At 54.2% G+C, this 22447-nt stretch overlaps 2 protein-coding genes across 3 annotated transcripts in view; both read right to left on the bottom strand.

Annotated features, from left to right (window-relative positions):
• Window positions 1-6752, bottom strand: part of Eml1 (EMAP like 1) — a 162427-nt gene extending 155675 nt beyond the window's left edge. Inside the window, exon 1 of one of the 2 annotated variants that reach the window (XM_029541178.1) lies at window positions 6433-6752. In XM_029541178.1, the coding sequence (XP_029397038.1) occupies window positions 6433-6460 (28 nt within the window). In that variant the 5' untranslated portion in view covers window positions 6461-6752. The remainder of the gene's footprint in view (window positions 1-6432) is intronic. The other variant, XM_021201528.2, reaches the window with a different exon arrangement.
• An 8740-nt stretch (window positions 6753-15492) lies between these two features.
• Window positions 15493-22447, bottom strand: part of LOC110324576 (cholesterol 24-hydroxylase) — a 26036-nt gene continuing 19081 nt past the window's right edge. Inside the window, exons 10-15 of the mRNA XM_021202247.2 lie at window positions 21755-21827; window positions 19679-19763; window positions 19141-19251; window positions 17157-17245; window positions 16482-16548; window positions 15493-16213 (exon numbers count right to left, since the gene is read on the bottom strand). Coding sequence (XP_021057906.1) covers window positions 16043-16213; window positions 16482-16548; window positions 17157-17245; window positions 19141-19251; window positions 19679-19763; window positions 21755-21827 — 596 coding nt within the window. The 3' untranslated portion in view covers window positions 15493-16042. The remainder of the gene's footprint in view (window positions 16214-16481; window positions 16549-17156; window positions 17246-19140; window positions 19252-19678; window positions 19764-21754; window positions 21828-22447) is intronic.

Below are 22447 nucleotides of genomic sequence, written 5' to 3'. Positions count from 1 at the left end.
TACTGAATGTCTAACAGCTTCCCGAATGCTTGCCCTGTGTTTCTTCCTGTAAACAGGAAGTCCTCATGGGTTCTGGAGACACTGAAGCAGGGTTCAAGCAATGAGAAATCATTCATATGTCGCTAAGAGTTAAGATCATGTGTGAGGCCCACACTGAGCCTGTATGAGCCCTACACACGTGGGGGGGGCACACGCTTGCACACAGTCATGTGTGGCTATCCTGAGGGATTGGGGCCAGTGAGTGTCAAATACAACACATAACTTCCCTGAATCCAGAAAGAGAAAGAGGCCTACTCCAGAACACACGATAACGAGAGCTCCAGTTGTATCCAAACACCAATACCTCAGCACTCCCAGGAATGCTGCCCAATGAGCTAGCAGGAGGTAGAGGGGTGCTCCAACACGCAGTGCCCCTAGAGCTGCAAATCTCAGGGCAGGGTCCCTGAAGAAGGCAGACCCTCCTCCCGTGTCTGCCAATGACCTGGCTTTGAACAGGAGGGACAGAGTGAGATAGATCCCTTAGCACAGTGTTGGGGTGTGGTGGGACCTGTTAGAGCAAGCACCCTGAGGACAGTTCACAGGGCCATTGCCAGTCTTTCTTTCTCTCTTGGGCTCAGTTTCCCCCTGCATACTGGAGACTATAAGCCAAAAGTGTGATATAAATCATGATAAAGGACAGTAATGAGAGAACTCATCCAGGACTTCTACCTGTAACTGCTCTGTCCCTCTCCCAGGAGGCAGTGCGGTGATGTTCAGGTCAATTCCTTTGTGTCGGCTGTATCTTGAGTGTTTACCACAACTGCAGTGATAGTTTACAGAGAGCCACCTCCTCCCTCCTGCCTCTCTCAGACTCCTCATGTATAGGGAAGTGACAGACATGGGATCCCTACAACGTCCCAATGTCACAGTGTCACCTCCACCTCACAGCTGAGACTAAGAAGTTCTGCTGGAGGGAAGGGAGGTATACAGGGGAGAGCAGAGGGAAGGGAAACTGACATCGGGACGTGATGAATGAGAGAATAAAGAAGGGGAAGAGAAGGGTGATGAGGAGTATGGGAGAAAGAGGAAGAGGAGGAAAAGGAGGAAGAAGAGGAGGATAAGAAGGAAAAAGAGGAAGAGGAAAAGGAAGAGAAAGGGGAGGGGAGGAGAAGGAGGAAGAAGAGAAGGCAGGGAAGGAGGAGGAAAAAGAGGAAGAAGAGGAAGAAGAGGAGGAAGAAGAGGAGGGGGAAAAGGAGAAGAAGGAAGAGGAGAGGAAGGAAGAAGAGGATGAGGAGGAGGAGAAAGCTGTTGAAGTTCCGCTGGCTCCTCCCCCACCCCTTGACTTCCGATCTTTTTCCAGTGCCTCTGTCCACAGCACTTCCAACATTCAGGCCCCTCCTGGTTCCAGCGTCCTCCCTGGTTCCCTTCTACCTCCAGAAAAAAGCCGGATTGCAGTTACCTGACTAGGCAGGGAGACATCAGGAAGCCATCAAACCCAGAAGGCAAGCAACCTGAATTAGAGTCTCAGGGCCCAGAGACCGCCCTCCAAGAGCAGTGTCCTAGCCAGCTTTGTGGTTTGCATCTTGAGTGTCCCTTAGAGGGGCGTGGTCTAGAAATATTAGGACCCTATCCCCTCCCCCACCCCCCTCTGCTTCCTGCGTTCACACCGTAGTGTCCTGCCTGCCACAGGCTCAGAGCCACAATTCCAAGTGACCATGTGCTGAGGCCCTACGGTGAAGCCAAAATGGCCCTCTCCTCTTTGTGATGTGGCAGTCTTGGGACTTTGTTATTGTCGCAGGAAGCAGAATAGCAGAGTGCTTGGGCATCTCCTCCAGAGATGCTTACCGGGCTCTGAAGCAGAGTCTCAATCATCCAGTCAGCAGCCACAGAGGAGGGAAACTAGGCTGCTTTATCACATCCCTCTGTAAAGCCCAACCAACTCCGCTTTTGAAGAAACCCCATTTTGTGGGAGACCAGGGGCTAAACTCCAATTCCAGAAGGAAAACCACAAAGTCCACTTGAGCAAACATCCCAACGGCAGGGTCAGAGTACATAGAGATAACTCGAGACATCCTGCAGAGAACAGATAGCCTAGCCGTCCTGTGTCAGGTGGCTTTGCCCCATGTTCGGTTCCTGAAGATTACCCCAGAAATGCAGTTTTTAAAATATTAACTTGCTGACCCGGATAGAAATTTCCCAAGCTTGATGTAGCTACAATAAATACCCTGCACCCCTAGACTCGGGGCTCTCTCTGACTTGCTGTGATGGGGTTCACAAGAGTCCTTGCTTGAGAACTCATGAAGACTCTTGTGTGTTTACATCGCAAATGGCTCCTCGGTTGTCTTTGGGGTCCCTGCAACTTGGGCATAACACCTCCTCTTGCTCTTGTGGGCCCAGCCCATGTGTCTTGAGAAGCACAAGGCAGGGAGCTTGGCTCAGATCCTCAGAGTAACCCAGGCTAGCCCAGCCAAACTTTTCTAGAGCCCGTGCCCTGAAGTTATCTTGAAGGCCTCCTCTATGTCCCAGGGTCACTCGTGGGTCCTCTTCGCCCCTTTCACAGTGTCTGCCTACCCAGAATCCAGGATAGAAACAGCTGTCAGGCCTGTCCTCCGAGGTCTGCACAGCTGCACTGGAGTCTTGGGCAGCGTGGATGTGAGGAGTCTCCCAGGAGAAGCTCAAGTCAAGCGGGGGGGGGGGGGGGGAAGAAGGTAGGAGGTGGAGGCTGTCTCAGTGCCTGCTTAGGGACCCAACTTGGGAGAAAGCAGTCGGGTCTCTCGTGGACCTGGAGGAAGCAGGTGAGCTCTGGATGGCTCCTCAGTGTCTTCGGGCCCTGTCTTGGGGCAAAAGCCCCTGAATTGAGGCAGAGAGCCGAGCGCTTCAAGAGATGACCATCGGGAGGCCCTGCGAGGGTGTCAGGGACTTCTTAGAGAAATCTCTCGGCAGTGTAGTGTGAAGGGAGCTGACCTTGACAGAACAACCCTCCCCAACGACAATATCAAGAGCAGCCATCTCTCCAGGGACAAGTGGCATAGCTTCACTGGAATTGGCAGACACTACACGGCAGGAAACAGAGAGTCACACAACAACCAGGTGCACACTCAGCTACTGTCCCCCCCCACACTCTCAGCTACTGTCCCCCCCACACTCAGCTACTGTCCCCACACACACACTCATCTACTGTCCCCCCACACACACTCAGCTACTGTCCCCCCCCACACTCTCAGCTACTGTCCCCCCCACACTCAGCTACTGTCCCCACACACACACTCAGTTACTGGCCCACACACACACACTCAGCTACTGTCCCCCCCACACTTAGTTACTGTCCCCACACACACTCAGCTACTGTCCACCACCACAAACAGAGTCCCCCACACCCCAGCCGTGCTCTCTAACAGGACAAACGTTCACCCATCAGGTAAGTGTCTTGCCGGAGGCCACAGAGCCAGTGAGTGGTAGCAGGGATTCGAACCCTGAGCTGGGTGGACTACCTTCACTGCTCTCTGATACTGTAGCACCCTGTTCTTAGGCTCAGACTTGACTGGTTACTTTGTTTCCCCTCCTAAGCAGCACAGAGAAACTGACAGCCCAGGGGCCTGTATGCTCCTCCTTCGCAAAGGCACCGAATGTTGTAAAGAATGTTGGGCTGTATGGAATAAGTCACTTTGGGGCCAGTATGTCCAGAGGGTGCTAAGTGCAGACCCAATGAGAAATGGGGCACATCTCTATTTTACCACTGATGAAACTAATGCTTTGTTTGGTGAAATGATCCATCCAAGCATCCCTTGCACCCAAGAAGTAGAGCCTACTCCTAGGCTTTGAAAAAGCTGTGCCTTCAGTGGGTCTGCAGTTCCTGCTATAAATACAATGCTGACTCCTGGGTAACCTTAAGCCTCCTGTAGGCTTGCCCGCCCAGGCCTGAGGCCATAAATCCCAGAGCCTGCGCTGCCCCGCTGTGCTCCCCTCTTGATGGAATTTTCTCCCATGCCCTAACAAGGTACCACATTTTTTTTTACAGGCTCCAGATGATTGGAGGCAGTGTTGAGCTACCTAGCAATCTCTGAAAAGGAGTGTGGCTGAAGGCAAGATGACACTCCTGGAATGAAGGACCTAACCTGGGTACAGAGACAGACCCAGCACAGAGAACAGGGGTGCTGGGTCCAGCCTCTGCTAGACCCTACGGCAGTCGATGACCTTGGGCATTTGATCTGCCCGCTGGACTTCATCTCCCTTGCCTGGACAGTGGAGTCATGTCACTTGCCTCTAGGCAGTAAATGGCAAACGCCCAGGCCTAGGAAGGTGTCTGAGGATCTTCATTCCATTTTCTGCCCTGTAGCTTATTTATTGCCTGAACTATAAACCCCCTCACCCTGCTAACAAAGACTGGCATCTTAATGGTGCTACAAGTTTTGGGTTCTTTTACTGCCTTAGGAAGAACAGAGTCCCTTCGCTGGTCCCTTTGAATGGATAAGCAATGCCCAAGGGCTCACAAGCCTCAAGAATGTTGAGACTGTTTTTACAGGCCCTGAGACCAGATGGGGACAACAGGGAGATTCCACTGAGCTTCCTGGGTCTGTTGCTGGAAGCTGGAGTCCCAGAGAAGCCTGAATGTTTGGAGATGAATTCCAGGAGACGTCTGAACAGAGAGATTCTCCGCTGCAGGCTGCAGCCTTAGTCCAGGTTATTTTTGTTGTTGTTGTTTGGAAAAAGCTCTCTCTCTCTCTCTCTCTCTCTCTCTCTCTCTCTCTCTCTCTCTCTCTCTCTCTCTCTCTCTCTCTCTCTCTCTCTCTCTCTCTCTCTCCCATTTTGCTTTCTGTTGTTTCAGGTTTTTGAGACACGATCTCTCTGTGTAGCTAAGGCTGGCCTAAAACTTGAAATCCTCCTGTCTCAGCCTCCTCAGCAGGACCTGCTTACATTCTCAGATGAGGCTCTGTGTCAGACCCATATAAGGACGATCAAGACCACGGCACTGCATTTTACAGCCATAACAATGATGCCAAGAGCTTGTGCAGGGTTCCTTGTCAGAGCTGAGCCAGGACAAAGCAAACCAGTGCTGACCCCACCCCCAGACAAGGAAGAGAAAGAGAGGGTAAGTTCCCTCCTGGCCCCAGGCTTTCGCATACCATGTACCACGGTCCTGGCAGCCTAAATATTGCCTTAGCCTTCCTGAAATACTCTACCTACGGGTGGCTTTACAGACTGCTAAAACTAGGGCTCTGTCCCTGGTGCAGGGAGAGAGCTATTCCGGGTTTGTGTCAGGTGTGGGGCCAGGCCAGCCAGAGACGGCCGCTGGCAGCTCCCCAGGCACTGGTGGCCTCCACAACCATAGGAGTAAAGCTTGGCGGCCAGCTCTGCTGGCGCCCGGTGGAAGCAGGCAAGGGTAGCCTGCTTTTGTCCATGTCTCCCTCCTGACACATAGGCACATACAGAGCCAGGCCCAGATTGTCCATCAGATACCACAGGGCCTCCCGGGACAGCCTGGCGTGCCTGTGAATGCCTAAGAATCACCATGGTGAGGTTTTAGGATAAAGACTCTATAGGCCAGAGCTGAGCCATGTCTTAACCAAGGACACCAAGGGAAGGTGCCCAGGCCTTGTGTACTACTGAGCATCTATCTGCCCGCAGTACCTACTCATCCTGTCTCAGAGGAACCACTGCACTCATGATACACTGACACCAGCAGACGCTTCTGCACATTATCGTAATTTTCGAAAACTGCACAGTAGGTGCGTAACCACAACCTCTGTTCTCGTTATCACCCACAGACACTGAAGCTCAGAGACATTAAACCAGTTGCTCGAGACCATAACCTGGACCGCTTCCTCCAGAGCCCCACGGTAAACACAGTATGTAGTTCTCAGCTTCCACTATTTGAGGTAACCAATCCCCACTACACGTCAGGGCATATGGGCAGGACCAGGATTCTGACTGCATCTCCTCTCACCTGTATCCCCAGCCACCTCCATGCAGCCCAGGAGGACTCCTCAGGGGCTGATCTCACACTGCTGGAGTGATCAGAACATCCCAGTGGGCTCAGGATCTCGGGAAACCTCCCAGGACCTACGAGACCGTCCCAGTTTCATGCTTACACCCCTTCCGTTGCATATGGTGTCAAAGGCCATGAACCCTGCACCCACTCTAAAGCCCAGCCCACAGCTTGATCCCTGAATCCTGTGGTCAGTCCTGCCCCTTCTCCAGGCTGACAGCCCAAGAATTTGTTAGAGGTATGGCTTCCTGCTAAAGCCTACTAGGAAATCAGGGGGTGCGGCCAGGGCTGAGCTTTGAAACTCAAACTGCCTCCACTAGGCTGCAGCTCCCAGGAGCCAAGCTAAGAGGAAGGGGTCCCCACTTCACTGCTGCCTGCAGCCCGTGGGGGGCCGGGTGCCCTTGGTGACCGGAGGCCTTGCCTTTGCAACCGGAGCCATGGCCGGTAAATATAGCACTGCCACTCACCAGCTGAGGGGCCCTCGCCGTCCGACATGGTGGGGGAGATGGGCAGCCAGCTGGCCACCAGCCTGCGGAGACACTCAGAACCCTCAACAGCCGTCACCCACCCAGCCTGGCTTGGGACTGCTCCGTGTCCAGCCCCTAGGCAGTGTCCTGCCTCGCCAGCCTGGCCACCCCCCCATGTTGGGCTGGGCAGATAAGAGCGTGCTCCCGGTGCCAGGAACCTGTGCGATTGGTGGATAAATCTAGGCACTGCCGTCCTCTGCCTGGGGCCTCTCCTCAGCAGCCCCAGAATGTTGCCCGAGAAGCTACTGCACCCCTGGGTGCTGGACCATTCCCCGGAAACCCAGCTCTGGAGACTATGGAATGCCTTTTCCTTCTCTCCTGGTGGCTAGTCCCACCTACTGAATCAGGACCATTTATGGTCATTTAGTGAAGGAGGATACCAAGGGACGCTGCCAGTGAGTGTGTGCTGGTTCCAAGAGGCACACCGAGCACAGCCACCCATACTTCAATTCATTCAGCTTTCCAGACAGTCACATCAGGTCCATGTCACAGACAGGGTTAAGTGACCCTGAAGGGAAATCAGCCCTCTAGGGGTGTAACCGGGATCTGGAGCCAGGCTGTCTGTCTCCAAGGCATAGGAAGCCTTGCCTTTGTTTAGCCAAGAGCACCCACATTTCTGGACACATGCAGGGTACTTTCTGCTCCACACATGTTGGGGAGCTGTGTGAGGAGAGGAAGGAGTTCCTGGCAGGAAGTGAGGTAACATCTGTGCTCACACAGGAAATGTGAGCTTGAGAGAACACACCGTTACAAGCATTTAGTATGTGCTTGCTGTATGCTTGACTAAGAGTCAACTGAGTCCCCTCCTGGTTTCCAATAGTTAGGGGCCAGTTCTGGTGTAGGGCCACGGCTCCCAGAGGTATCACCCCAGTGTTGGACTCCCTGTCCTATCCTCCAACCCCTGGGACCAGGGGTCATTCCAGTTGTGAGACATATGAAGTGAAGCAGCTTAAAGAAGAAAGGGGTCTCAATCAGAGAGGTGGAGAATGCTTTCTTTCTTTCTTGTTTTTAAAGATTTATTTACTCATTTTATGTATATGAGCACACTATAGCTGTACAGATGGTTGTGAGCCTTCATGTGGTTGTTGGGAATTGAATTAAGGACCTCTGCTCGCTTCTGTCAAGGCTGCTCGCTCCGGTTGGCAACCCTCTCTCTGGTCAACCCAGCTCGCTCAGTCCCTGCTTGCTCCAGCCCAAAGATTTATTTATTATATTATACATAAGTACACTGTAGCTGTCTTCAGACGCACCAGAAGAGGGCGTCAGATCATTATGGGTGGTTGTGAGCCACCATGTGGTTGCTGGGAATTGAACTCAGGACCTTCGGAAGAGCAGTCGGTGCTCTTACCCGCTGAGCCATCTCGCCAGCCCCTGGAGAAAGTTTTCATGCTTTCCCATGAAAGCATAGAGTCGTCTGGCTCTGGCATCCATTCCAGGAATGTGAGCCAGGAGGTGCAAAGGAAAAAGTGGCATTCCCAGCAGGGGATGGCAGGGGTCCCCAGTATAGGCTGAAGGTGACCGCACTGTCCAGGCAGGAAGTGTATTTTCCTGCAGAGGAAAACAGTCAAGGCAGGAGAAGCCAGACAGGCTTCCCAGAGGAGGAGTCAGATGCTGACACTGAGGCCACTGAGCCTCAAAGGGAAAAAAAAAAGTTCTGGGCCTTCCTGGAAAGTCTTGCAGAGACCACAGAGGGCTGTGATCACAAGGTTTAAAAGGAAGCCCTTTCCAGAAGAAGGGAGGAAGGAGGGCTCAAGAGTCACATCTCCCCTCACCCAGCACTGGCCCACAGGCCAGCAAAGACTAGCAAAGGAATTCAAAACTGTAAAGGCTTCTCGGTCTGGTCCGCGCCGTGTCCTATGCCAGGTACTTTCCCTTTGTTCTCCTCTTCCTCCTCTTCTCCCTCCTCCCCATCCTCCTCCTCTTCCTCTTCCCCTCTCCTCCTCTTCCTCCTCCCCTCTCCTCCTCCTCCTCCCCTCTCCTCCTCCTCTTCTTCCTCCACCCCTCCTCCTTTTACTCCTCCTTTCACTCCTCCCCACTCCTCCTCTCCTTCCTCCCCTTCCTCCTCCTACTGTCTTGAGGCATCTCAGGGGTCCACTGCCCTCGCTCGTGCACTCTACCAACCCTGACCTTGTTGTGGTCAGTGTTTGGTCCTTCCTGCGCTTAGCCCTGTTGTGTGGATGGATAATAAGTTCATCACCATGGAAAGTGTGCAAGCAAAGCTGAACAGCCTGGCTAGATACATAAAGGAAGTCCAAATGTCAGGTCGGGCTGGAGTAAATGCTGCTGGAGTCCCTTGAGAGTGACTAACTAGCCACCATGTTTGCCTGGCATGTACCCAGTTTTACCCTTGAATGCGAATGTCATCAGTCCCAGCAACAAATGACCTTACTGTGTCCCTCCCAACTAAGGCTTTAATTCTAAGTGATCAAAGAAGAGGCAAAGCAGAATCCGGGGGAATGTCTCTAGAACCCTGGGGTCTCCATCTCCTCTGCCCCACATCTTTTCCTTCCTCAGCTCAGACCAGAGCATGTAGTGCTTGCAGAATAGGTACTGTGGAGAAGTCAGAGCTGGGGCTATAGGGCAGCCACTTACCTCACAGTGGGAGGGACCGTGCCTTGGGGTGTGGTGGTTTGAATAAGAACAGCCCCGCCCCCACGTAGGCTTATCTATTTGAATACTTAGTCCCCACGTGGTGGGACTGTTTGGAAAGGGTTAGAAGACTGACCTTGTTGAAAGGAGGTGTGTCAAGGAGGGTGGGCTCTGAGGTTTCTTAAGCCCACACCATTCCCAGTTTGCTCTCTTGTCTCCTACTTGTGGATTAAGACATGAGCTGCCAGCATCGGCTCTAGTGCCACGCCTGCCTGCCTTCTGCCATGCTCCCTGCCATGATGGTCATGGGTTCTAACCCTATGCAACCGTGAACCCCAAATTAAAGGCTATTTTTATGAGTACTTTGGCCATGGTCACGCTTTTGGCACATGGTACATCCTAGTGTGGGCAAATGATGGGACTTAGGGAGTAGCTCCACTCAGACGCTCACTTATAACCCTGGTGGGCAGACCTCAGGACCAGGGCTGGAGGGAGCCTGGTGGCACATGAACCAGGTCAGATGCCAGCTCTACCAGGGCCTCCCAATCACTGGACAAGCCTGGGCCCAGCCTCGATATGCTCTCTGCCAGGAGCTGCCAAAGGAGACTTCTGTCCTTCCCCAGAGCCGTCTCTCTGTCTGGCTCTGCATTCTCACCCAGAGACAGCCCAGTGTCAGCTCCTGTGTGCAGGCCACTTCCCCTTCCTGTCCTTGGCTCCAAGCCCCTTCCTGTTCTCTTTATTGTGAGAACATGTGTTAGGAGAAAAAAACAACAACTTGATTCTCTTGCCTTTGAGGTCAATAGCAACATGCGAGCCCACTGCATGTATGAGAATCTGTGAGCAGGTGGCTGTGCATGTGTGTATACGCGTGCTTGGTGGTGGGCATGTAGGGTGTGTATGTGATGATGTGGATATGTGCTCCCATGGGATCGCGTATACATGTACATACATGTGCCTTACATGTATGGAGTGTAAGCGCTTGCACATGTGCAGTAGGACCTCTACCAGTTAATGCTGAAGCTGACCATGTCTGGGCCCACGAGCTCCCAGGACTCACAAGCACTTGGCACCAATTTCCACAGCATGGTGGGGGTCATAGCATAGTGGCCCCTCCCAGGGCTCTAACAAGGCTCTGTGCAGTCTCCTGAGGCCCACGCTGGTGCACATAGAAGGGCTGAGGTCAGGATGGCAGGACAGGTGGGGCAGGTGGTAGAGGGGTATTCTATGAGGGACTGTTCAACAGAAACCTAGGAAATATCAGGGATAGAGGTGAACAGGAGGAGGGCCTGGCATGAGAAAGAGCTCATGGAACCTCAGGAATGGCAAGAGATTGATTGGCTGGTGTCAAAGTGGAAACGTAAGGGTTCTCTGGAAAGTCAGTTGTGTTGGATGGTGTTTTGCTGGGGCAAACCCGTGAAGGAGTGTTTTCCTGAAGCGGACACAGGTGAAAGGCTAAGGCAGACTCATGAAGGAAGGTTTAGCTGAAGCAGACACAGGAGAGAGGATGTTCTGCTCCAGCAAGCATGTGGAAGGGCACGTGATGAAGGAGTCTTTGCTAACGACACGCATGTATTGGTCTGCCTTACTTTGCGTAGTTGAACTGCATTTGTCAGGACTCCATAGAGAAAAACACACCAAAAAGCTTCTGGAGGTGTGCCAGTTTTCTGCCTTTTTGCTGTTTCCTTGGATTCTGGCTGACTGGCAGAGTGATGCCAGCTGAGGCAAGACCCATGGAGGACACGTGATGTTTGGAGGGAAGATAAAAAGGACTTAATAGACAGTGATGGAGACAGAGCTTGGCTTGCTTACAGAGCTAGCTGTGTAGCGCGTGTGGGTCTCGAGTCTTCACTGATCTTTGCTTCCCTGAGAGGCACAGCCGAGAACTTCTCCTGGTGTCCTCCCGGTCCCCCCTGCTGACTTGTGCCGAGGCTGAGGCCTGGTTGTCTCTGCTGGGTAGTGCCACCGCTGCTGATTCACGTTTGCTATCCTGATTCTGCCGAACTGGACTACTGGGGTTTCCATGAAGTGTTGTGAGTGGATCAAGCTGCCGCTGCTGACCTGTGAACCGAACTGCCGATTTCCAGACGATGCAGATGCGAGTTGCTCCAAAGAGCCTTTGTAAACAGGTCCACTTCCCACCCACCCCCACCCCCACCCCCACCCCTGTATCCTTTCTTTCCCACTACCTCTGGTGGGTGGNGGGCTACAAGGGAGGTTAAAGCATTTAAGAACCGTCATTAAAAATAAGGTTTGAAAAAGTTAAAGTTACAGGTGGGATGAGAGATGCCAGTGGAGTTGGGGCCTTTGCAAGAGAATAGGGTATAAAGGGTCACACCTTTACCAGACATCAGTGGGGTCCAGCCCTGGGCCTGGAGTCTGGGTGACATGATCAGAGAGGATGCCTCCTTCCCAGCCTCTCTCCCTCTGCTGGCACTCTCCTTCCCATGGGTCATCTGGCCTGGCCAGGCCTTGGGAGTCCAGGGTCTCCTTTCTAGAGACACGGCTCCCTTGATTTGGGGTGAGAGAGTACACAGCTTCCCCTGGCACCCAATGGGTGGGAACTAAAAACCGGCCCGTGTCTGCACGGAGCGGAACTTCCTGAGCAGGTGGCCTTGCAGAGGAGGCCTGGCCTCAGAATGTGGGCCAAGCACAGAAGGAAGGCTTCTTGCCTAAAACCTAACCTGGGCGGTGATTACCACGTGCTTCACCAACTCTGATTCAAACAGACACCTCCTCCAGATAGGGTAAGGTCAGACACACCCAGTTGCACACAGCCTGAGACACATACACACATACACACACACACACACACATACACACACACACACACACAGACATACATACAGGGAGACTCACATGCAAAGAGGAGACTATGGGAACATATAGAGATACTATGAGATCTGAGCAGACACAAATGTGTACACACACAAAGGTTTACATACATGGGGCATATATATATATATATATATATATATATATATATATATATATATGACTTGTACTAAATCACAGAGAGCATGTGCACATGGGAAATACACAAGCACATGCAAACACACACACACACACACACACACACACACACACCTGTGTGCTCCAGCACAGTTCTGGAAATTAATTCTGCACACACCCCACACCCCTCCCCCTTCCCAGCTTCCCTGGCCCAGCCCCAAGTACAAGTAAAACACTCCCTGGGAAGGCTCCAGGCTCCAGGACAGGAGAGAGGCCAAACAGGCCAGGCCGGCTGCTCTAGTGTCCCTGGTGGGAGGAGAGGCAACCTGTGGCTCCTCATGTCAAAGCCCTCACATCTGCTTTAGGGCCTTAGGAACTCTATCTTGTGGTGAAAACAGAAAGAGGCTCATGGGAAGGCTTCCTGTCCTGGACAAGGCCCCTGGTGCTGAGGCCCCCACCCTGCCTTGGGCCCTGTGACAGGGAAAGCCCCCTTAAGATGTATCTTTAGAACTATGACCTCAGGCTGGAGAGATGGCTCAGAGGTTAAGACCACTGACTGCTCTTCCAGAGGTCCTGAGTTCAATTCCCAGCAACCACATGGTGGCTCACAACCATCTGTAATGGGATCCAAAGTCCTCTGCTGGTGTGTCTGACAGCTACAGGGTACTCATGTAAAACAAACAAACAAACAAACAAATAAATAGAACTGGGACCTCATGCAAACACACCAATGTTGGTGGCTGCCTCTTGAGGCTCTTCAAGAGTGGATCACTCCAGGTCCCAAGCGGAGGGGCTGTCTCTTCAGGAAGCACACTAGGAATTCTTGCTGTTGGGGATAAGGTGTGGGCTCCCATCCACCAAGGCTGCCTCTACTAATGCCCCTCCCTGGGGCCTCTCACACAGAGACAGGCCCTTGCCCTGGTATGAAGGCCAGCAAAGGTCTTGGCCACAGACTGTACTCAGGCTAACCCCAGGCATGGACTGAGGAGGGAGTGAAAGCAGAGGTGGGACCTCTGACTCCTACCCCATCCCACCCAGGATAGACCCTGGAACCTGGCTGGCCAACAGGAAGGACGTAATCCTCCTGTTGCAGCTCTCCCCGCCTCTTACCCGTGCCCAGCTTCCTTGGAACAGTCAGGAACTGAACACAATGCGGGCGCTTCCCAGTGAGCCAGCATCCAGTGGAATCCCCAACCTCTTTTTGGACTCCACCTCTGGAGGATCCGAACCTACAGCCCCCCCCCACACACACACACACACATACACAGTGAGAATTCCCAGCATGCCTCCTGTAGAGGTAACCACTCTGGAAAGAGCTGGAAAGACGCGCTCTTAAAGGGTCTCTAGTATAGGGGAAGGAGGAATATAAACTGCCTGCCCAAGACCATGAATCCTGGAAGCTTCCTGCCAGGGGAGAGTACAGATTTAGAGTCCATGTACTCCCCACATTCCTGTGTCCAAGTTTACAAGGGAGGACATTTTCAGAAAAGGTCACCATTGCCTAGAGGCAGGCAGCCAGAGAGACGGCCCCCCTCCAGAGTCCCCGGGGAGACTTATCACAGGTAGCATGAGATCACCTGTACCCAGCTTTCTCCCCTTTGTGCATTTCTGATCAGTGATTCCCATCTGTGAGCTGTGAGTTCCACCTGGCTCTGGACATAAGTTTTCCCCTGCCTAGCATCCGACAGTCCCGGCCCATCTCTAGGAGAGGCATTGAAAACGGAGGGCCAGGTTATCCGCTAGCAAGAGCCTATGCCCAAACCCAGGCATCCTGCAGGGTGTGGAAGGCACAGGGTCCCCTGGCACGGTAGATGAGCAGGCCATGCCAGAGCTGCTCCAGAGCGGCCCCATGTGGTTCCTCTGAGGACTGCAGGTCTTTCCTAAGCCTGCCTTCCCCTACAAGGAGCAAGCAATAAAGATGTTAACAATGGCCAGTAGGAAGGGATTCCCAGACTCTGCTCCACGCTCCACCCCATTCATGACCACACCTAACGGCTCCACCAGCCCAGAGAAGGGAGCCCTGTTAGCCGCCCTTCCTTTTGAAAGAGGAAACTGAAATCCAAGCTGCAAAGCCAGTGACAAAGGTCAGGATTTGACCTCTGCTGGACTGAGAGCCCTGCCCCTCCCAGGGAGTGGTTCATGAGGTTGAGGCAGGGCCCCAACCCTCCAGGAGTCAGCCGAGGGCCCTCCTGTCCTCTTTCCATCTCCGTCCTTTAGGTTCCAGCACAGAGCTCTGACTCAGGCCTGCAGTGACCGGCCACCAGGTATGAAGGTCCATGAGTGAGTCCTAATTCCATCACCTTGACTTTTCCATGTCCTGTCCCCTGGGAGGATTTAAGGCCAGAAGGAGGTGAAGACCTAGGCTCAGCCATTACCAGTCCAAGCCACGGAATGCTAACATGGGCAACTGGACATTTCTGAAAGGAGCCAGTCCGCCCTAGGCCAGGCTGTACCCTTACAGCGCAGAGGCACAATGACCCTCGACCCTTCTGGGTGGGTGCTGAGGGGGAACTCTCCTGTGAGGTTAGGCCAAGCAGTGGCAGAGTGAGCTTCAGAGGTGCCTTGGGCTAGGGTGGAGGTGGGGTCAGAGCAGGGCAGAAGCAGGGCAGGGCTGAGGACAACACAGGAGACAGTGTCCTGCTATGGAAAAGGGCTGCTAGGGGCACTGACAAGCCAGGGGTGGCTTTGCCTGTAAAACACAGGCCAAGCCTGGCTAATGCACCAGAGAGAGACAGGAGGGAGCGTAACAGGGACTCAGTCTGCAGCTCCAGAGGCATCCCCAAGCCCCTGCCCAGTAGCTGTGACCAAGACAGGCCAGGAACCCAGGCACAAGCTCCCCTGTCCCCAGCTGCACCCCAGGCCCCAGCTGTGCAGGGCAGATCACCTCCTTCCCTAAGTTTTGATGTCATCCATTCCTTAGGAAATTCAAGACTGCTCAAGACCAAGGGAGACAATGTACCCTGAAGGTTGTCTCAGTTCTACCCCTCCCTGGTGTGCTGAGGAAGAGAAGTTTGTTTCTGACTCAGGGTCCCAGAGGGGAAGGAGGAGCTGGGACCATGACCCCTGGATTGGCCCCAGAGTACACTCTATCTTAAGGTCTGACATTCCCCTGACCCCAGGGCCACCAAGAGCCTCCTCTGACTAGGTCATTGTGTGCAACACAGTGCCCACAGGTGTGGGCAGGCATGAGGCAGTTATGGGTGCCCAGGTCAAACACACGCACACACACACGCACACACCTCAAAGCAAGCTCTCAATGCCAGGACCCCTCCTGTAATGCCAGAGCCACATGACACCCCACTGCCGAGAGTCTAAGCATAGGAAACCGATTTCTGCTAGAGACCGTCTGGCATCTCCAGGACCATCTGTAAGCAGGCAGTGTCTAGAGCTGCCCCAGCCTTATCATCCCACCCTGCACCCTGAAGAAAGGGAAGGGTCGGGGCCTGGGCGGCCATACGTCCATGCAGTCAACACACATTTATTGGGCATCGACTCTGTTCCAGACCCTAGTTAGCAACAGGGGCCTCAGAGGCAAAGTGCACACAGACCCTGCCCTGTGGCCCTCACAGCCTGGCAGGGCAGCTGGTCACATGAGCAAACATTCACAATACAGTGTGGTCAGTGTGTTAGAGGTAGGAGCACAGAGGAGAGACCCTGGCCTGGCTGTGGGAAGCAAGGAGGGCTTCCTGGGGGACGTGTCACTTGAAGAGTTTAGGGAGTGAGCAAGAGTTAGGGTGTCTCTTTTGAGGGTGTGGCCAGTGCAGAAGTTCAGAGGTTTGGGAGAGACGATGGTGGTGGTGGTAATAGCTGGGAGTCAGGCAGGGCCCACCAGAAAGAGCTGAAAAGCCAGCGATGACAGGAAGCACTGAGGGTGTGAAGCAGGCGAGGGGACAGGGCTCGCCAGGAGCCATCGTGGAAGGTGGCAGAAGGGTCAGGGGTGCTGGTGGGTGGCCATGGGCATTAATGGGGGCCAATCAGGCCCTGGTCCAAGGAGTCTGACCCTACCCAGGGCTCAGCAGGGTGGGGGTGGGGGTGCAGGCTGCCAGCCCCGGGGCCTCAGGGTGCACAGCACGGGGTCCAATGGCTTGAGTGTAGCCTGCTCTTGCAGCCCAAAGCGCTGCCCAGGCACCAGCCGGAACTCGATCCTCTGAAGCAGCTTGGCCATGACAACTTTCACCTCCATCTGTGGGGGAGGGGTGGGAGGAGGGGGAGAAGGGGGGAGAAGGGGAGAGAAGGGAAGGTGGGGAATGAAGGGGAGGAGGGGGCAATGAAGACATGAAGGGGGGCACAGGGAGAGAGAGACGGTGGAGAGGCACAGATGTAGATTCTTCATTCTTGTTCTCCTGTCAGGCATGCCCAGTCCCCACCCCCACCCCCACCCTCCCAGGCACCCCAGCCTAGCCCCTACCCTGTAGCCATTTCTTGGAAGCCCCAAGCAACACGGCCCCTACCTGAGCAAACTGTTGACCGATGCAGGACCGGTGGCCCAGGGAAAAGGGGAAGTAAGTGAACCGTGGCCTGCAGGAGAGAGGTCCGTCAGGGTCAGTACAAGGAGCGGGGTGTCCACAGCACTGTGACCAGCCTGGGCCCAGGGGCAAAGCCATCCTCAGAAAACTGCTGAGCTCTGCCCTGGGCAGGTAAGATGGTTAGTGTGGATCCTCAACTTGGCAGCATCTAGAAGCCGGGAGGAGGCGTGCCTGGAGACCATTATCTCCATCACAGTATTGAGTGGGAAGCCCCGCCCACTGCGTGTGGCCTGATCTTTGGGCGGGGCATCTTGGGTGATGCCCTGGGTAAGATGGAGAGGTGAGGTAAGGACTGGCATAGCCATGCCCTGTCCTCTCTGCCTCCACTTCTGTGACTTCACCAGGGACAGACTGCATCCTTAAACTGTGAGCTAAACCAAGCCCTTTCCCCTGACAAAGCCAACACTGTCAGAGTTTTTATCCCAGCAACAGAAAAGAAACTCAGGAGAGCACGTGCACTGCTGGCTCTGAGCTGTGATGGCGGCCACAACCCCTCCTGGGGTTCTAGAGGGTCTGTGGGTGCGGGTAGCTCAGTCCAGAGGCCTCCAATATGCTGCTTCACCCACAGGCCCCATCACAGCAGCTCAAGGAGGGACTTACTTGGGCGCTCCAGGGCTGAAGCGGTCAGGGTTGAAAGTCAATGGGTCTTCAAAGTAGGTGTCCATCCTTCCCATGACGTAGGTGCTGAACTGCCGGGCAAAGGAGCTGCTGTTTCTGGTTCCCAGGCTGTTCCCCTTGCACCTCCCAACCTACTGCAGCCCCCCAGGGGTGACCTGGAACACAGCACCTTTCTACCTATTAGATAGGTGTGGCATTCCACAGTCCCCCTGGAAAACCTCAAAGAGGAAGAGAGGGGACACTGTGCTGTGTCCACTGCCATCAGTGTGTGCCATGCCGCGCCACCCTCTGCCTGCACAGCCCTGTAGCAGCCACAGTGACCCCTGCTTTACAGATGAGACAACAGGGCTCGGAAACTTACCTGAAGTCACCCGGCAACTAAGTGGCCACAGACTGAGGCTGAGGCCGGTGCTGGGAGGTACCTTCCTCCTGGTGGCTGGAGGCTGGCCCTCCTTCACCTCAGGCTCACTTCAGCCTTCAGGGCAGAAGCTGGGGAAGCTGTGCCCCCCCCTTCACTGAACCCAAGGCGCCTCCTGAGGGAGCTGCTACACCTCTTATGCCCTGGGTCTTCAAGACCTATGTCCCCAGCCCTGGGAAAGCAATGTGGCCCCTAACTGGGCTATGGGCACTGGCCATGCTGGGCCTGCCCACCTCACAACCCCGTGAGAGCAGCAGCCAGGAGCTGAGCTGTGAATGCAAGTGGGGATGCTGGGCATGGGTGAGGAGCCAGGGATCTACCATGAACTGGGGTATTTGCTGAGCAGTGTCCCATGCACACGAATGGACTGACTTTGGTTCCCATCAACCACTATTGTGCAAGGGTGAGGCAGGCACATAGCAACCTGAGGCTGGGGCAGGGGTCACCAGGGAGCTGTGCCTATGGCTATGCGCTGGCAGGAATGCCATTAAGTGGGCATGTCCACTTGGACTCCACCCACATACAGAGGCAAGGCAGTGGCAGTGCTAAACTGAGGACATTGATTACACCAGGGTGGGGGGTGGGGGCGTGTTGACAGGCATGCAGAGACGGGTGAGGGGTCTCAGAGGCCAATGAGCCCAGTGAGTGGGTAAGTGAACCGCACACAGTCCAGTTGGATGCAAGAGGGAGGAAGGGCAGCAAGGAGGGAGGAGAGCTAAGAAAACTTGGGAGGGGGCAAAGACTGGGGCAATGGTTAAAGCGCTGCTATAGAAGCATGAGGACCAGAGTTCAGAGCCTCCAGCCCACTTAGAATGCCTGGTGAGCATGGCTCCCCTGCTACTACTCCAGCCTCAGGAAGCAGAGACAAACCCCCAGAGCAAGGTGGTCAGGGAGACCTGCCAGATCCGCAAGCTTCGGGTTTGCTTGAAGACTGACTCATTGGAGTCAATGGGTCGGGTGGAGGGTGAGTCTTAGCATCAACCTCAGGCTCCTGCATGTATGAGCAACCACACACATGCCCACACACATGCATACCACACACACACACACATACTACATGTATGAGCACCCACATACATGCCCACACACATGCCCACACCACACATACAAACTACATGTATGAGCACCAACATACATGCTCCCCCCACACCACACACACTCGCACACCACACACACACACACACACACACACACACACACACACACAGAGGAATAAAATGGGGCCAGGGTAACTCCAAGAATACCCCATGTCTCCCTCTTGTCATTTGGAGCCCCAGGAAGGGACTAAGCCTCAGTATGTGCTGTGTAGGGAACATGTTCTAGACCTGTGTGGGGAACATGTTCTAGACCTGTCTGCTGGAACCTTGGCTGGACGTGTGAAGGGAGAAGAGGGCCTGACGGGGTCACAGGGAGACTAAGGCAAACAAACACAAAGCAGCCAGGAGATTGAGTGTCGTGATAGTAAGAGGCACATGGCTTCCCTGACCTGAGTCCCAGATTGACCACCTTGGGGACAAACAGGCCAGCCCACCTGAGGGCCCCACGCACCAGGAGAGGAGTGTTGCCAGGGACTCTGACCCCATCAATCAAGGTCTCCTCCTCCAGCAGGCGAAAGGTGCCCCACGCTGGCGGGTACAGCCTCAGAGACTCTTTGAGGACCTACAGAAGACACTCAAGAAGATGGTGTGGAAAATCAGGAGAGCCCAAGATCAGTAGCAATGTGCGTCGACCCCATTCCATTCCCACTGAACACCTTGTCCCAGGACGGTCCAGATTCCCAGAACATCAGTACACCCCTCGTGTAAACAAAGGAGAACTGAGATCTAAAGGACACAGGGGCAACAGTGGGACCAGAAGGCAGCTGGGGGAGCCTTGTGCTCGGCTGACTGGGAGGGGCCTGCTGAGCCAGCTGCTAGGGGAAAAGCTTTGCAGCCAGGCTTTGCCTGAAGCCCACATCCAACCTGGCTGCACGCCTGGGGGTGGGAGGGTACCTCCATCCTGCTGATTGAGTCCAGGGGAGCCTGGGCTCCAAGGAGGGCCCCGACTCCCCACATCTGCCCAGAGGTGCCTCGCCCACACTGCACACCTGCGACAGATACTGCAGTTTCCCCAGATCCTCGTAGTCCAGGTGCCTCTTGGAACCGACAACCTCGTCCACCTCAGCCTGCAGCCTGCCAGGTAAGACGGAGAAGCTCACCCTGGAGAGAACCCTCCCCGGGCACTTTAAGGAGGGTTAGGGAGACTGAAGAGTAAGGAATGGGGCCCCCACCAGCACACGTCGCCTGCCCCTTTGGGAAAGGCGCCTGCATTCCAGCCAGGCCACATCTAACAGCAAATCGGAACTGTGTTCCTGGAACCTTAAAATATCCATCCGTGTTTGTTGCTTGAACACGTCCCGCACAGCCTTTAATGCTTTGATGCTGGGCCTTAGATGCACAGCACGGTAGATTGACAGCAGAAATACCAGCAAGAACGGGCCAGGGAGGCCACTGACTCAGAGTGGATCTGGCCCACTTCACACCCATCAGCAGGGCAGTTGGGGGAAAAGAAAATAGAAAGACCAGGGAATCACCCATAATGTGGGGGCGTGGAGGGGATGGGACACGGGTGTGCCACGGGGAGGACACACAGCTGCTGTGGAAAGCGGGGTGGTAGCTCCCACAAAATTAGAATCAGAATTATTGTCTAGTAATTCTACCTCAGGGTGTAAGCCACAATCTCTGAAGGTGGGGCTGCATACCCATATTCATAATCACTGCAGGTAGCAAGCAGGAGGCAAGGGACAGAAGCTGCCTGAATGTCACCCTGTCCTGAGAAGCCAAGGCCCTTCCACCATCATGACTGAGCCAGATCTAGATTTTCAAATAGGAGGGCAGTTCTGACCTGGGCTCCAGCAGTCACAAGCCTTGAGGACCCAATGCTGAGTTAAAGTAACCCGGCCAGACAGACAGACACACACTGATGCTGTTCTCGCCAGGCACCTCGATAGACCAGGGTCCTGAGGGGCCAGAGGGGCCAGAGAGGGCTGCTATTTTAACAGGGCAGTGTTTTGAATTGGGGAGATAAAAAAGGCCCTGGGGTGTGGTGACAGCCAGGCTTGCCCCAGAGTGTCAACGCGCTTGGTGTCTTTGGACTTTGAATTTAAAAATACTTCAAATGTGACATATTTTCCCAGTGTCTGGGATACAACCTGGGCCTGTCTATGCTAGGCAGGTGCTCTATCACTGAGCACCACCTCCAGTCTGCAACAAAGTACATATTTCTAGCATATCCACACACACATGTATTGACACACGTATATTTACTTAAAATCCTATAAGCTATTTATAAAAATTGTGAGTGTATTGGTGTTTTGCCTGTGTGTACATCTGTGTACCACATGCATGTAATGCCTATGGAAGCCAGGAGAGGGCACTGGACCCCTGAAATTAGAGTTAAAGATGGTTGAAAGCCACCATGTGGGTGCTGGAAATCAAACCTGGGTCCTCTGGAAAGCAGCCAGTGCTCTAACCACTGGGCCATCTGTCCGCCCTCAACAAGCTATTTTATACTCTCATGCCATCTCACTTGCATCCTTCTTGCTGGTGACCAGCAATGCTTATGACAGGCTTGTTCCCTGTGTCCCAAGAGCTCCTTCAGCTCCCTGCATGGCCATGGATGGGCTCTGAGCTTGGTTCCGTCTGCTCTCTGACACTCCTGAGGGTACCCAGCAAAGGAAGCCAGCTAGGACCTGACCAGCTTAGGTGCTGTGTCCCATTCCCCAACCCCAGTATCCTCCTAGGTCCTCCCACCTAAGAGCTGGTAATCAGCCACAGTTGGGGTCCTCTGGGCACAGGGCGTGAGAGCACAGTGCTGGCCCAAAATTCTTGGTCTCCCTTAGTAAACAAAGACTCAGGGCCAACAGTGCCCCTGGGTAAACAGTGAAGGGCTAGGGCAGTTTGGGGATGGGAGTGGGGGGATCAGGGGCCTTTTCTGGAGAAGAACTTGTTCTCCAGGAGAAAAGCAGAGAGTGGGGCCTCTAGACTTGGAATCAAGTACAAAGGCCCTGGGGGGGAAGGAAGCAGGGTCTATTGGAGAGTTCCAGCCATGGCATGTGGGGACAGGTAGCTCTTGGAAAGACATCAGAAAAGCCCTTTGCCAGTCCCAAGGGTAGCCTTCATACCTTGCCACGATCTCTGGCTGGCGAGACAACTCCATCACTGTGAATGCCAGATGGTTGGCAGAAGTCTCGTGACCTGAAAGAGGAAGGAGTGCTCTGGGTGAGACGGCCCTGACATCCAGCTTCCTGGTAGCATCTGAGAGTCCACGTCTTCCCTCCTCCCATGGCTGTGATAGGAAGGAGATGATCTGTCCGTCTGTCTGTCTGTCTTTGCAATCCTACTAGCCAGTGGGTGATAAACCTGCCCATGCCTCCACATAGATGCTCTGAGAGCTGTTCCTTCCATCCTCCACACTGAGGTCCTGTTTTACAAGACAGGAAAGACAAAGAATGGCGCTAGTGACCCACACCTTTAATCCCAGCACTTAGGAGGCAGAGGCAGGCGGATCTGAGTTTGAAGTCAGCCTGGTCTATATAGAGACCCTGCCTCAAAAAAGCTGGAGCCAGGAAAAGCTTGAAATTGGAAGTGTTTGAGCCCAAGGCCCTGCCCTGCCCCAGGGCAGCAGGGTCTCTCCAAAGCCTCTGTATCCCCTGAGGTCCAGGAAGGGAGGCACTACTCCAGTCCCAGGGCTGACAGGCGAGCCCCCAACCAAAGGCCTTTCAGAGGTCAGGCAGGACACCATCAACTCAGCAGGGTCACAGAGGTCAGGGTCACAGAGGTCAGGCAGGACACCATCAACTCAGCAGGGTCACAGA

Source organism: Mus pahari, chromosome 7 (assembly GCF_900095145.1).
Source record: "Mus pahari chromosome 7, PAHARI_EIJ_v1.1, whole genome shotgun sequence".
NCBI classification, from domain to species: Eukaryota; Metazoa; Chordata; class Mammalia; order Rodentia; family Muridae; genus Mus; species Mus pahari.
The sequence above is the reverse complement of the archived record's forward strand: the minus strand, read 5'-3'. Positions and strand labels throughout refer to the sequence as shown.